Source organism: Canis lupus, chromosome 10, assembly GCF_048164855.1.
Source record: "Canis lupus baileyi chromosome 10, mCanLup2.hap1, whole genome shotgun sequence".
Taxonomy (NCBI): Eukaryota; Metazoa; Chordata; class Mammalia; order Carnivora; family Canidae; genus Canis; species Canis lupus.
In genome coordinates, this window is record NC_132847.1 from 53,692,937 (window position 1) to 53,707,753 (window position 14,817).

General features: G+C 40.8%; 1 protein-coding gene across 16 annotated transcripts in view; it reads left to right on the forward strand.

Moving 5' to 3' along the window:
- UNC13B (unc-13 homolog B) overlaps positions 1-14,817 on the forward strand; it is a 231,502-nt gene that overhangs the window by 205,482 nt on the left and 11,203 nt on the right. For 13 of the 16 annotated variants that reach the window (XR_012038228.1, XR_012038230.1, XM_072841810.1 and 10 more), the window contains 6 exons: positions 2,126-2,276; positions 3,553-3,621; positions 5,041-5,130; positions 5,472-5,600; positions 10,675-10,802; positions 11,440-11,525. Coding sequence is in view for 14 of the 16 variants with exons in the window: in XM_072841810.1 (XP_072697911.1) it covers positions 2,126-2,276; positions 3,553-3,621; positions 5,041-5,130; positions 5,472-5,600; positions 10,675-10,802; positions 11,440-11,525 (653 nt within the window). In the remaining 2 variants the exon portion in view is untranslated. The remainder of the gene's footprint in view (positions 1-2,125; positions 2,277-3,552; positions 3,622-5,040; positions 5,131-5,471; positions 5,601-10,674; positions 10,803-11,439; positions 11,526-14,817) is intronic. The other 3 variants (XM_072841805.1, XM_072841806.1, XM_072841816.1) reach the window with 2 other exon arrangements.

The window sequence follows — 14,817 nt, forward strand, 5'->3', positions numbered from 1 at the left end:
AGGTATTTATCTGTCTCCCCCACAGGTCAGAGATAAGAGGGGCAGAGGGCATAAGAGAGTATGCCAGGACAAACTTGCCCAAACATCACATGCCTGAGGAAGTACCACATGTGTGCTTATGTATATGTATGTGATAGACAAGCTTTCATAGGTTGGCCTAGATGTCACAGAGGTCACTAAACTATAGGGAAAGCAGCTGTATCTGGAGTTGACCAAGACTCCTATGCCAGAAATTTTTGCCTACTATGAGAAGAGGTATTGTTTGTGTATTGCTGAGGCTGCCACTAGAGCTGTGCTCAAGAAGCAGCCCCAGGTAAGCAGAGGATAACTATTGCCTTGGATGTGCTTCATTTATTCTATAGACTTTTATCAAGTTCCTTCTATGTGTCATACATTGTGCTAGGTGCTGAGAACACAAAGATGAATAAGATAGGGCCTCTGTGCTTGGGGAACTCAGTCTAGTAGGAAAGAGAGACTAGTAAACAAACAATTACAATATAATTTGATAAGTACTATGATAGAAGTAATAACAGGATATTATGAAAGCATCAAAATTTTTAGGGGAGGCATGTAAGAGAAGCCATTAAAGAGTTGATATTTGAGCTGAGACTTGAAGAATAAGAAAGGTAGAAAAGCATTTCTGGTAGTGCATGTGCTAGAGTACTTAGATACAGCCAACCATAGCATATTCAAGGAATTACAAGTTCATTATAGATGGAGAGAAGAAATATGGTGAGGGTTGAGGTTTGAGAATGGCTTCACTACCATTCTTACTATTTATTCTCCCTGTATGATCTCCTCCAAACCTATGACCTTAACCACTACTTCTGGGCTTGGGACTCCCAATTTCTTTTTCCAAATCACACCCTTTCCTGAATTTCAGATCATTGTCAGCTGCTTCCTCAGTATGGCTAAATTTCAAATCAACATCATTTCCACCAAATACTTGATATCTTCCTTTATTTCCTATTTTAGTAAATGGAACAATTTTCTGTGCAGGTGTCCAAACAAATTTAGGAATCAGCCTAAACTTTTCAATATTAATTACTACTTCTTTAACTCTTAACATCCAAACTCTAAAACCTGGATTCTATTTCCTAAAAATGTTTTTAATCTATCACTGTTGCTATAGCACAATAATAATGGTAATAATAACAGGCTCCCTTGTGCATTTACTTATGTCCCAGGCACTGGTTTAAGCACTTTATGAATTTTAACTCATTTAATTCTCATATTAACCCTATGAGGGGGTATCATTATCTTTCCCATTTTATATGTAGGAAAACAGGCATAGAGAAGCTTAAGTAATTTATCCAAAGTCACCGAGTAAATGGTAGAGCTGAGATTCAAACCCACTCTTGCTCTAGAGTCTGTATTTTTAACCATTTCTCTGTTCCATTTAGTGCCTCATTGCTTCTTTTCTGAATGATTGCAGTAACTCTTCAACTGCTCTTTCTTTCCTAGTCTTATCTCTTTCCAAGCCGCCTTTTCCAATTTATCATCAAAGGGACCTTTCTGAAAGACTAATCTGATCACACTGTGCCTCATATTAAAATTTACCATGGTATTGAGGATAAACTCTTCTATTAACTATTCTATGCCTCACTTCTCTCATTTATTGGTCTTTCTCTATCAAACACCTGAACAGTAGCCATAACTAAGGTTTCCCAAATGAATCCACCTCATGAATATATTTGTCTTTGCAATTCAGTTTGCCTTTGCCTGTACATTCTCCATTTGATTATTTACTACTAATCCTTTAAGACTTGGTTCAACCCTCTCTTCTTTGAGAAGCCTTATTCTAATCCCTTTCAGCCCCCAGCCATTCTGATTGAGGTGATCATCTTGTATGTTTTTACAGTGGTTTTGTATAGCATGCCTTGGCTTATTGACTTTCTGAAACTTGCTTTTTCTGCCAGGCTATCACATATTTGGATTCTAGCACCTAGCACAGGGCCTGGCACGTAGTAGGCATTCATTGATTGTATATTTGAATGAATAAATTATGAAGATCCATGTATGCCAAGGTGATTAGAAGTTTATACATACCAGTGAGCTCTTTTAATTACTTGTTTTTTGCTGCAAGTCCTGAAGAGTCTTTGAGGCTGATGATGCTATTTTTCAGGCACTTTGCATGTTTGTCATCCAAGTACATGTGTCCTGGTGTGCCTGCGGTGATGAGCACCTTATTGGCCAACATCAATGCCTACTATGCCCATACAACTGCCTCTACCAACGTCTCTGCATCTGATCGCTTTGCAGCCTCCAACTTTGGGGTGAGTGTGATGTAAAAATTTACTTACTCATTTGTTATCAGTTAATAAAATTTGATTTTTCCCAGTGGGTATTATAGAGTTGTTTGATTTGCCTAAAATTCAGAGAGCTGCCACTTAGATTAACTTGTTTCCTTATGGGTATGTAGACTATGCTGATAGACTATCCTTATTTCATTATAGATAGGTAGACCTAATGGATTCTCCTCAGATATGGATAAATGAGAGAAAGTGGAATAGCATCACTGTGGTTATGGGAGCGCCACCTGGGCTCAAGCAGAACCTCTCTAGGCCAAGAATTTGGTTGAGTCACCAAAGTGCTTAGTCCTGCAAGTCCACAAATGGACCTTTCTTAACATTATTTTGTTTCACTCTGACTCATACCACTCAAAACTGATGTCTAAGTGAAGATACCAGTATATTCCTGAGCCTGTCCCATCTCCTAGTGTTTGGACTATTTACCCTATCTAGGATATGTCCTTTCCTTGTTTTAAGTCACTTGAGAAGTTGAATCTTTATTTGGAATGTCACCTGACATAAGTTCAGTATAAACTGAATGAAATATCTTTGACCCACCACAAAGATTACCTCTTTAGGAATAATATTACTGATACTCCCAAGTCTACTGGGTCTCTGAGCCCTGTTTTTTGTTAGTAACCACCTTCTCTTATTTTGATAGAGTCTATGGATAATTAACATCATTGATTAACCTACTCAAATATGTATTCCATTATCTTATCCCATTATATATATTTACTTAAGACCTAATGATCTATAATATAATCAACATATGAATTCTAGGAGTGCTATACCAACAGCCTATATAACATGTGATTCCACATTTAATTAGACCTTTTCTATAAAAATCAACTATTAAAAGTGTGTATTACTTGTTTTAACATTAAAAAAGTATAAACTAGGGAAAATGATGTGGAACATGGTTTAGAGAGATACTCTCTGGTCTGCTTGATCACCTTCCAAATGAATCACTATTCCTCCTCTTACCATTACTGGTAGGCTGTGGCTATTTAACTGGTAAGAGCTACCTCAAGGTAAGTCACGAGACCACAGACTCAGGAACAAGTTGGAGAATGTGTTTTGAATTTCCTTTTATTTGACTCAGAGAAGTTAGAGTCCCAAAAGGATGAAGGTACATGGGTCATCTCCTGTTGACTCTTATATAGAAAGAGTTGTTTCCTCATCCAGAGATGGTTTTGTTTCTGCTACAGTCTAGGGAACTCAGATTATTTCTCTCTTCCCTATTATTTCCTACCCTCAGAAAGAGAGATTTGTAAAACTACTGGACCAGCTGCACAACTCACTGAGGATTGACCTCTCTACCTACAGGGTGAGTGAAGACATGACTGTGAGTTGGAAAAACAGATAATATCAAGCTCTGTCTAGGGAGACTAGTCCAATCTTGGCTATAAAGATTGAAGGCAAGAAAAATTGGTCCCTGTCATCACACCTACATAAATGGCCAGTGCCACTGATGTCTGTGGTTCTTCAAACTCCAAGGACCGTGCATTCAGTGTGTAAATAGTAGCAGGTGTGGCTGATTTTTTTTTTTTTTTTAATGGGTAGTTGGCTTTCCAACCACACTAATGTCCCTCTATCAAACTTTCTGATGACATTCTCATTAGGGAGTCTCCTGAGGATAATCTCTTCCAGAAATGCCCCTTTAAAAATTAGATACATATATTTCTTTTTTGTATTTTTCCATATTCTCCTTAGTTTTCAAGGGAGGTATGAGAATTTGACTAAGGGGAAAGAAAGAGTAGCTTGGCTTGGGCAAGCAGAGGTCATGTCCATTCCTAGAATGGAGAGAGGAAATAGATTTACTAGGAGGGTGGGTACCTGGGACAGGGCAGGACAGGAAAATAGGCAGTTTCCCTTTCCCAATTCTTCCTAAGTTAGATCTTCTTAGAATGGCTTTGTTACTTGCCTTAAAGTGAATTTCCGGAACAGGCAATATATCCACATTAAAAAGTAAGTATAAAAATAACCTCAAAGTCAAAAAGAAGTGGAGTTTTAATTATCTGCAATTTCAGTGTCCTCCATTTGCATGAATAATGGAGAGTTGACTGTGTATCTTATATTTGGCATATAAGTAGCCATTTGAAGGTTTAAAAAAGCAACCCTTAAAATGGAGAGTGGCTCAATATCTCCCTTCAGCTCTCCTTGGCAGCTTCCTCCTAAAACTCATGCCAAGGGGAATGAAGTGAGGCATGGTGGGAAGGTCCTAAGGAACTCAATCCAAAGCAGATCTGCTCAGAGCTCTGCCATTTTCATTTTCTGGCTCTGGAATGTGGAATAGATAGGGTCTCTTGCATAGAAAGTATATATCCTTGATCTCAGTCTGGTCTATAGTGTGGCTCCACTTATATTGTGGAATATACAGTTACATTGTAACTTTAGAAGAACTTTTGAGTATAAGAATCTTCACCCAAGAAAAGTGTGTGTATATAAGTGTATATGTGTCTCTGTGTTGATTTGTGCAAATGCTCACACATTGCAGGGGAAGTAGGGCTGGTGTAGTAAATGTTGTTTTCGGGGCTGGGGATTATTAACCCCTTGTTTTGGCAAGAGCCTCTCTGTGTCAGTAGAAAATAGAGAAAGACCTGTAATTTTACAGTTTTTTTGTTCAGCTTAACTGGGGAAAATCCCAGTGGGTAGCAGTTAAGGAAGCTTTTTATGTCATTGCTTTTGGCAAGGAAGGCTGTCATATTTCTCTGTTCCTTTCTTAAATGTGCTTGATTTGCAACAGAATAATTTCCCTGCTGGAAGCCCTGAGCGGCTTCAGGACTTAAAGTCAACAGTGGATTTGCTGACCAGCATTACTTTCTTCAGAATGAAGGTAAGAGATAAACTGGGCTAGATGATGGTGGACTGGGCACCTGGGCATGGGAACATGGAGAATAAGAATCATTGGGCACAATCTGAGGCTATGGTATTCATCACCTCTAAGTCCACATTTCCATACACTTGTCCCCTGGGTTACATCTGAGAAGACCATGGATCAACAGGGATGGACTGGGTGTTTCTGTCAATCAGATATCCTAGCAATTCATCCTAGGGCAAGGTCCAGGGACCCATCGAGAGATGATGGGATCTGGAGTAGTTTGAGGGGAATTCTAGGAGGAGATCCCACTCAGATGAGGAGGACCATGGGCCCATATTTCTTTTATTAATTGGCAGGTACAAGAACTGCAGAGCCCTCCAAGAGCCAGCCAAGTGGTAAAGGATTGTGTGAAGGCCTGTTTGAACTCCACATATGAGTATATCTTCAACAACTGCCATGACTTGTATAGTCGCCAGTACCAGCTGGTAAGAGGTTCAAGATCAGGAGGGACTGTCAGTGGCTCTTGGATCCTCAGTTTTTCTTTACTGTGGTTATGGTGGAAGGGAGCTCAAGACAAAGTCCTTGATGTTCTTGAGGGTGAATAAAGTGTAGAGTGAGGACCTTCAAGACCATGTGAGGCATTTGTGGATTGATAAAGCACCATTGGACAAGATGTGACATAACTGAGTTGAACAGAAGTGGCAACAGTAAGTTTTAGTTTGGTGCTAATGTAAGTGACCAAAATTTCAGCAGTTTTAGGGGGTGAGTAGGTGAATTCTCAGTCCATCTCAAAATCTGTTTTCTCCCCCAAGCTTAATTTGTTCCAGGCTGCCTTCCTCTGAGATCCATAGCTGTCTCTCTACTTGCTTGTGGAAGTTTTATTTTCCCTCTGACCACTTCTCTCTGCACTGCATAGTCTTCTGAGATATATTCATCAGCTGACTATCAAGGCTGACTCTATCCTTCTGTGAGGCTGAGCTGCTTCACCTGTTTTACGCTGACATCCTAACCTAGTACCTGGTGACTGTGTCTATTTCTCTAGATCCTTCCAAATAGTATCTTTTATTTTCTCATTTCAAAGCCAGGACTTCTTTTTGGGTCTAGGACTAGATTAGAGTTTCTGTGTTAATAATTCTTGCAGACCATACATTTGCAAAACAGATTTCCTTTAGTCCAATAAATATGTATTGCATTGAATCAGGTCTGAGGAAAGCATAGTGCTCCTTCAATAAGTCCATAAGCATATATATCACTCTAATGAAAGCAGTCTGTTTGAAGTGCCTTGAAAGGAGAATAAAATTAAAGGAATTCCAAGAAGAAAGAAGTCACTTTTGATCAGGTATTGGGAAAAGCTACATAAAACACAGACATTTGACATATACCTTAAAAGGCAGTAGGATTTGGACAGCAAATGATGGGAGGACAACTTAAATCTCTTGGACATTTATTTACCCTTTGGTGAATATATCCAGTTTGTAATGCTTCCTTGGAACACCTCAGTAAAGACTAAAATCTGATTCACACTGCCTTCTCCTGTTCCCAAGTGTATTTTTTGTGTCAGCCCTATCTTTAAGGCTTCCTCCTTTTACGTTTTGTAAAACATCCCATTTATTCTGAAATTCATGGGAGATTTTCCGGGGCCTTTGTTTAGCTTGCCACACTCTGGACTCCTGTCACTCATCTATGGTTGGGGAAGACACTGTTCTCAGCTTTGAAGACACTGTTGTCAGCTTTGATTTTTCAACTATGCAGGGATCTATCTGAATAGTCTCTATTCCCTAAATGAGATGAACCTAGACTTTGAAAGAGAGCTTATAAACCATTCAGGCACTTTATTTAGCCTTTGAATCTTACCAACTTTTTTACTAATTTTTCTCAGTATATTTACACTGAAGTTAACCATTGGTGTCTTTTTTTCCCTTCTACTCACCTTCAGTCATTGGTTCATTCATCCATCTCTTCCCTTAACAAATTGAACGTGTAGGGATATAAAGTTGGTTAAGACACATCTCTTTTTTGGCAAGCTCATTGTTTGTTGGGGGGTAGGGACACAAATTACTAGATTTATTGTTTTTTATTTATTATTACTGCATTTCACTGTAGTTGCCAAAGGTTCATGGAGGGTGTTCTGGGAACCCAGAAGAGAGGCATCTTACCAGACCAGGGGTATCAGGAAAAACTTTTCAGAAAAGGTAAAGCTCAACCTGAATTTTGAGGAATGAGTAGGAGTTGGCTAATGAAAGGGGTTGGGGAAGAGAGGGATACCAGATAGAGGTAGTGGAACATTTGGAGGGACAGAATTGTGAATGAGTATGTTACTTTGAAGAAATATAAGCAATTTAATTAGAGTAGTTACAGTGTCAGGCTTTAGAGTTCAGCTATCTGGGATCAGATCTTGGTACTACTACTTATAGCTACACAACCTTGGGCAAGTCATATAACCTCACTGCCTTCAGTCTCCTTTTCAGTCAAATGAAGATGATAATTTCTACCCAATGGAGTTGTTGGGAGGATTAAATGAAATAATGCATGTAAAGTTCTTAGGGTGCCTGGCACCTAATAAGCACTAAGTGGTGGGGGGTGGTGGTGGTAATGGCTATAAGGAAAGAGAATTGGTAAGGTGTGGGGTTGTGAGAGAGGTCATATCCTGAAGGCCTTTTGTGTCAAGGAGTGGAGTTTAAACTTATTAAAGGCCTTGACTGAAGGGCATTGAAGGCAGAGGAGTCACACTGTGAGATTCTTCTTGCAGAAAGATTACTAACTGTGGAAGAGGACAGGAATGCAGATTAAAGACCAATTAGGAGACCATCGAATAATAAGGATAGATAGTGGCAGAAAAAGTTGAAGAGATGTATTTAAGTTATATTAAGCAGGCAGAATCCACATTCTGTGGGTGCTGTCCTGGTTTCTAGTAACTTCCTTGTAATACAGGCTTATTAAGGACTGTGGAAACTGTGATGACATCCCACGTAAAAGTCCTATTCCTCTTCTTCTGGATGGTTCCAACTTTGCTTCTGTCCTGGTGAGAGATAAATGTCCATTCCAGTGTCTGTGCAGTGTCCCCTACTTGTCCTGTCTAGGATCTGAATGTAGAGTTTTCCTGAGATTCACCACTGTATTCCTTTACCTCTACCCAACCAAGTCTTTTTTCTTCCCCCATCTTTACTGGGATATAATTGACACATAACATTGTGTAAGTTTAAGGTGTACAATGTAATGATTTGATACAAGTATATATTGTGAGAGGTTTACCACTGTAGGGTCTGCACCTCACATAATTATCATAATTGGTTGTTACAGTGAGAACATTAAAGCTCTACCCTCACAGCATTTTTCCAGTATATAGTACAGTACTGTTAGCTGTAGTCAACCATGCTGTACTGTAGATCCCCAGAACTTACTCATCTGAACTGACCAGCATCATCATCATTTCCCCTACCCCTCATCTTCTGCCAAATACCATTCCACTCTTTCTATGGGTTTGATGTTTTTAGATTTTTTCATAGAAATGAGATCACACAGTATTTATCTCTCTTTCTGACTTATTTAATTTAGCATAATGCCTTCAAGGTCCATCATGTTATTACACATGACAGGTTTTCCGTCTTTTTATGGCTGAGCAATAATCTGCTATATTTATATACCACATTTTTTTAATCCATTCATCTACTGGTGAACAATTAGGTTGTTTCCATGTCTTGGCTCTTGTGAATAATGCTACAATAAACATGGAGGTTCTAATATCTCTTTAAGATAGTTATTTCAGGGATCCCTGGGTGGCGCAGCGGTTTAGCACCTGCCTTTGGCCCAGGGCGCGATCCTGGAGACCCGGGATCGAATCCCACATTGGGCTCCCTGCATGGAGCCTGCTTCTCCCTCTGCCTGTGTCTCTGCCTCTTTCTCTCTCTCTCTCTCTCTCTCTCTCTCTCTCTCTCTATCATAAATTAAAAAAAAAAAAAGATAGTTATTTCATTTCCTTTAAATATATACCTAGAAGTAGGATTGCTGAATCATAGGGTAGTTTTCTTTTTAATTTTTTGAGGAACTTCCAGTACTGTTTTCCATAGTGGCTCTACCAATTTACATTTCCTGCCAGCAGTGCACCAGGATTCCCTTTTCTCCATATCCTGGCCAGCATTTGTTATCTCCTACCTTTTTGAAAATATTTGTTCTAACAGTTGTGAGGTGACCTCTCTTTGTGGTTTTATTTGCATTTTCCTGACGTTTAGTGATACTAAGTACTTCTTTATGTATTTGCTGGGCATTTGTTGTTGTTTGTTTGTTGGTTTATTTGAGGGGGTTGGGGTTGGACAAAGAAGGGAGGGGCAGAGGGATAAGGACAACAGACTACCTGCTGAGTGGGAAGCCCAATGCAGGGTTCCCTCCCAGAACCCTGAGATCATGACCTGAGCCAAAGTCAGGTCTTTAACTGACTGAGCCATCCAGGTACCCCTTGCTGGGCATTTGTATGTCTTCTTTGGAGAAATGTCTATTCAAGTTTTCTACCTATTTTTAAATCAGAGTCTTTTTTTTTTTTGCTGCTAATATTTTGGATATTATATTTTGGATATTCATCCCTTACCAGATATGGTTGGCAAATGTTTTCTCCCATTCTGTAGGTTGCCTTTTCATTTTGTTGATTGTTTCTTTTTGCTCTACAGAAACTTTTTAGTGATGTAGTTTCAAATGTTGATTTTTGCTTTTGATGTTTGTACTTTTGGTGTCATATCCAAAAAATCATTGCCAAGACCATTGTCAAGGAGCTTTTTCCCCAATGTTTTCTTCTGGGAGGTTTATGATTTCAAGTCTTGTATTTAAGTCCCTAATCCATTTGGTGTTAATTTTTGTGAGTGATATAAGATAGGGGTCCAGGTTCATTCTTTTGCATGTGAATATCTGGTTATCCCAGCACCATTTATTGAAGAAACTATCCTGTCCCATTGAATATTCTTGGCTCCTCAAGACCTTTTCTTATCCAGCTAGGCAAATACCTTCCTAGATATAGTTCTTCCTCTTAATAGCATTCATGAGGTTAAGGGAAGTTCTAAACCCACTGAAGGTTGGACCAGTTGCATGCTAGGTCTGTGCAGTAGTTCCTGTAGAACTTGAAGATGAGATGTATATATATATACATGTGTGTATATGATGATGTAGGGGAGGTGTCACAGGAGACTGCCAGTAGGGGTCACCCAGAACTAGACCTATTTAGTGAGGTTGGAGGGGCAACTTACTTTGGCTGAGGAGTCACTATACTCACAGCTACTGAGAGAATGAGGAAGGGGGACAGGCATTCTTATGTCTCCTAGACTGATAAAGTTTATCATATCATGTCTCCCCTTGAGCTGGGGAGAGAAGTTCTCTCGGATGGACTCTCTGTGTATGAGGACCTCCCAACAGTCACCCCTCTGACAGACATAGGCAGTTTTGAGGAAGATGGGCCCTAGGAGAAGAATGGTACCTGATTCTAGAGGAAGGGGTATGGGTAAGGGATGAGAAAGAGGAAGATTGGAGGCATTCTCCGCATTCTACTCTGACTCTCACTATCTCCTTTGGAACAAGAAACAGGAGCTACCTCCAGAGGAACAAGGACCCAGCATTCGGAACCTGGATTTTTGGCCCAAACTCATCACGCTCATTGTGTCAATCATAGAGGAAGATAAGAATTCCTACACACTCGTTCTGAACCAGTGCGTATCAACCCACTTGGCCCTATGTGGTTGGTGGTTGGCTTGTTGATCTGTCTAACAGCCTCTTTCTTTCCTATCTCTGTGTGTTTGCAGTGCCACCTCTTCCTCCTGTACGTCCATCTGTCCCTCTGTCCTTGTATCTGTTTGAGTAACTGTTTCTGGAGACAGGTGTGGAAATGTAATGGGGGGCCCTGCCCAGACTGAGCCAGCCTCCCTGGAGTGAGAGGCCCCTGGGAATGGCTACCATAGGAGTCCCAGGGGATCCAGAGACCATGTGTGTATGTGTCTGTCCACTGTGAATAAAGTGGGCTTTCTGATGCCCACCTCCTTGCACTTTCTCGTCCATCTTCTTTACACTGGGCCTGCCTTCTAGCCTCAACTCCTCCTCTGGGCCTCAAATCCCTGCTTCCTGGGCATCCTCTTCCCTGGGCCCAACTTGCCTGAGGAAATCCTTTGCCCCCACTTGTCCTTCCACTGGCTCCTAGGTCCCTTTTCTCCAGATTGAGCCTAGTCCTGTTTCCCAGGCTTCTCCTCTCTTCAACTTGACCTCTATGAGATTAGGCACATTAGCTTTGGAATCAGCCAAATCAAATAGTTCTTGCTTTTTTCTCTGACTGTGGCTTCTTCCATCATCCAGGTTTCCTCAGGAATTGAATGTGGGAAAAGTCAGCGCAGAAGTGATGTGGCAGCTCTTTGCCCAAGACATGAAATATGCACTGGAGGGTAAGGGTGTGCCCAAGGCAATGGGCTGTAGGCCTCCAGCCCAAGCACCTTGTTTTCTATCCCTTTACTCTCCCAGACAATTACAAATTCTGGGTGCATGGTATGGTGAGAAAAGAGAAATTTCAGGCCTACCCCTTAGGAGTCCTTAGGTAGGCAGAGGTTCAGCTAAATTAATAATAGAAATGGCTGTGTAGATATGGATTTTCCCTTCCAGCTTTAGAGCAAGTGCCTGTTTAAGACTTTCGCCAGCCCAAAGATCAACTCTTCCTATGCTGGGTATTCTCAAGTGGCCCCCTCCCTGGAGTATGAAACATCTTATGAGGTTTATCCTTATAGTCTTAAAGAATCATAGAACCTAAAATACACAGATAAGATTATTTTCTCTTATTAGAGACTGCCTGGCCTGGCTTTCCTTAAAAGCTGTTCTAGATTGGTATGATGGAGCCAGAAAGATACTCCTTCCCTCTCTTCTCATATAAAGCAGAATCATGGAAAAATTATTATTCATCTTGTTCATTCAGCTTATTCTTTTATTCATTTCCCACTTTGGTTCACAAAGATACCACGGTCTGCTTGTATCCGGTCTTCCCATTTGTACCCTTCTGTGTTCACTTATTTATTGCCATTCTCGTTGTCTTTATATATTAGTCTGTCTCCTCAATCTGTGCAAGTGGACCTAAAAGGAAGGGGAGCAGTCTGAGGCAAGGACAAAGCAGAGTTAGGATTTTTTATGTTGGTGGAGTGGCAGGGAAAATGGGTAACCCTCAGACTTAAACTTCTGAGGTTTAGGAGCAGTAAGTTTTGAGGTCAAAAGAAACCGTGAAGATCTGTGTTAAGTTTGAGACAGCCAGAGACTGAACATGCATCTTCTGTAACTCTGCCCCAGAGCAGTGGCTCCCTCTTGCCCACACCGGTTCAAGCTTGTGGCTGTAGCCCAGGCCTTAGCCTTTCAGGTCAGTGAAGAAGTCACTTGTCCCCTCTGCAAGTAGCACTCAGTAAGCCTAAAATGGGGGGCGGGGGTATAGTGGTAGCATGGTCCCAGTTCTTAAAGAAGCTCAGCTCTGGTGGGGTTTTTCTTTTTGGGGGGTGGGGGGAGATAAATACCCCTGAAAAGTGAATCAATTTCACAAGACAGATAGTATGAGGTAGGGCAGGGGTTTTCAAACAGGTATCTTAGGAGCTAAGTGAAAAGGGAATACCTGGGTGAGAGAAGAGAGGGCTACTAGGCTTCAGGCCTTTTACCTGGTGCTAGTTAAGTCAGTTCTGCTTTTATCAATCTTACATGGAGTTCTAGGTGAGATTTCTTTTGAAGGGGGAGTTCTGCTAATGTTTACAACAAACACAAAAGGATTGAAAGCTGCTTTAAAAGAAATAATGTTGACCTGGTTTCAAATCTCACTTTCACCACCTAATCAGCAATATGTTCTTAGACCAATTTTTGTGAACTTGCATTTTTTATCCATAAAATCTGTTTCATTGAGCTGACGAAGTAACATGTAACATGCTTAGCATATTGCTTGGCATTTACTTGGCACTGAATACATCTTACTAAAGACAGTAAGAAACCCCATAGGCTCATGAGCAAAGATGCAGTGTGAGCCAAATAGCATTTTTTTGTTTTTGAGAGAGAGTGTGTGTGAGTGGGGAGGAGCAGAGGGAGAGGGATGCCTGGGTGGCTCAGTGGTTGAGCATCTGCCTTTGGCTCAAGGCATGATCCCGATCCGGAGATCAAGTTCCACATTGGGCTCCCTGCGAGGAGCCTGCTTCTCCCTCTGCCTATGTCTTTGCCTCTCTCTCTCTCTCTCTCTCTTTCTCTCTCTTTCTCTCTCTGTCTCTCATGAATAAATAAGTAAAATCTTTAAAAAAAAATTCTTTCTCCCCCTCTTTTTAAGATTTTATTTATTTATTCATGAGAGGCAGAAAGAGAATTTTAAGCAGTTTCTATACCCAGTGCAGAGCCCCATACAGGGCTCAATCTCATGACCCTGAGATTATGACCTGAGCTAAAACCAAGAGGCAGACACTTAACTGACTGAGCCACCCAAGCATCCTACACAGTAGCATTTTTATAAGATTTCACCTCAGTGGAAAATGGGGCACCTGGAACAAGGAGAGATTAGAAACAGCGACTGCAAATGATACTGTAGTAATTTAGGGCTGAGGGGATGGGGTTGGGGTTAGAGCAGAGAATTGGAAAGGGAAGAATGGGTTTTGATAGCCACTGGAAGTTGTAACAAGACTTCATGATTGTCAGAAAGTGGAGAGCAAGAGAATGGGAAGAGTTTGGAGACCGGGATGATAAAAGGATAGTGTTGACTCCAACTGTGAAAATGCTATCATTCGCCCAATTTTTTTAAGTCCGTTTTATTGAGGTATAATATACATACATAAAATGAAAATACCCTGAGTATAATTTGATGAGTTTGACAAATATACACCCTTGTATAACCACTATCCTAATTAAAATATAGAACAAAGTTTCTTCATGCCCTTTGGCAGCAGATCCTCAGACCATTCACTTAAGGGCTTATTGAATATTTTGCTTTATGTCAGGTACTGTGCTAATTGCTGGAACCCCATTGAGATGAATGAGGCATAGACCCAGCCCTTTGAGAAGCTCACACACCAGTCTAGACAACAGACATATAAATTGGCAGTTCTAGTTCAAAATTATAAATGTCACAAAAGGAATAAGGGTAAGGTGCTGAGAGAACAGTGTAATCCACACCTGGGAAGGCTTCTAGGAGGACCTGGGAAGGCTTCCTGGAGGAGTGATATACAAACTGAAACCTGAAGGATGGTAGGACTTGGCCAGTAGGGAAGGGAGGTTGTAGGCTATGGGAAGGAGAGACGCAGAACATTTTAAGCAGAGGATACAGTATGTTCAGAGATGTGAGGTCTAGAAAGACCTGTCATGCTTGAGGAACTGGAAGCAGTAGTTTAGTATGACTGGCACATTACAGTGTAGGGGGAAGAGATAAATAGGAGATGAAGATAGAAAAGTAGGACATCCAGATCATAAAGAAGGTGGTAAGCCATGTTTAAGCTTTTAGACTCCATCCTAAGGCAGTTTGGAGTCACTGAACAGCAATCCCATGTGTATCAAGTGTATAACGTAGAAAGGCCACTCATTGTGGCTATGGTATGGAAAATGGTTTGGAGGAGGAAATCCAGATTGGTGACTATTGTAGTAATACAGATTAAAGATGGTGGGAACAAGACCTAAGCAGGTGACTGTGTAAAAAAATGGATAGATTCTAGAGTTTTGGAGGTGAAATCAATAGGGATTGGT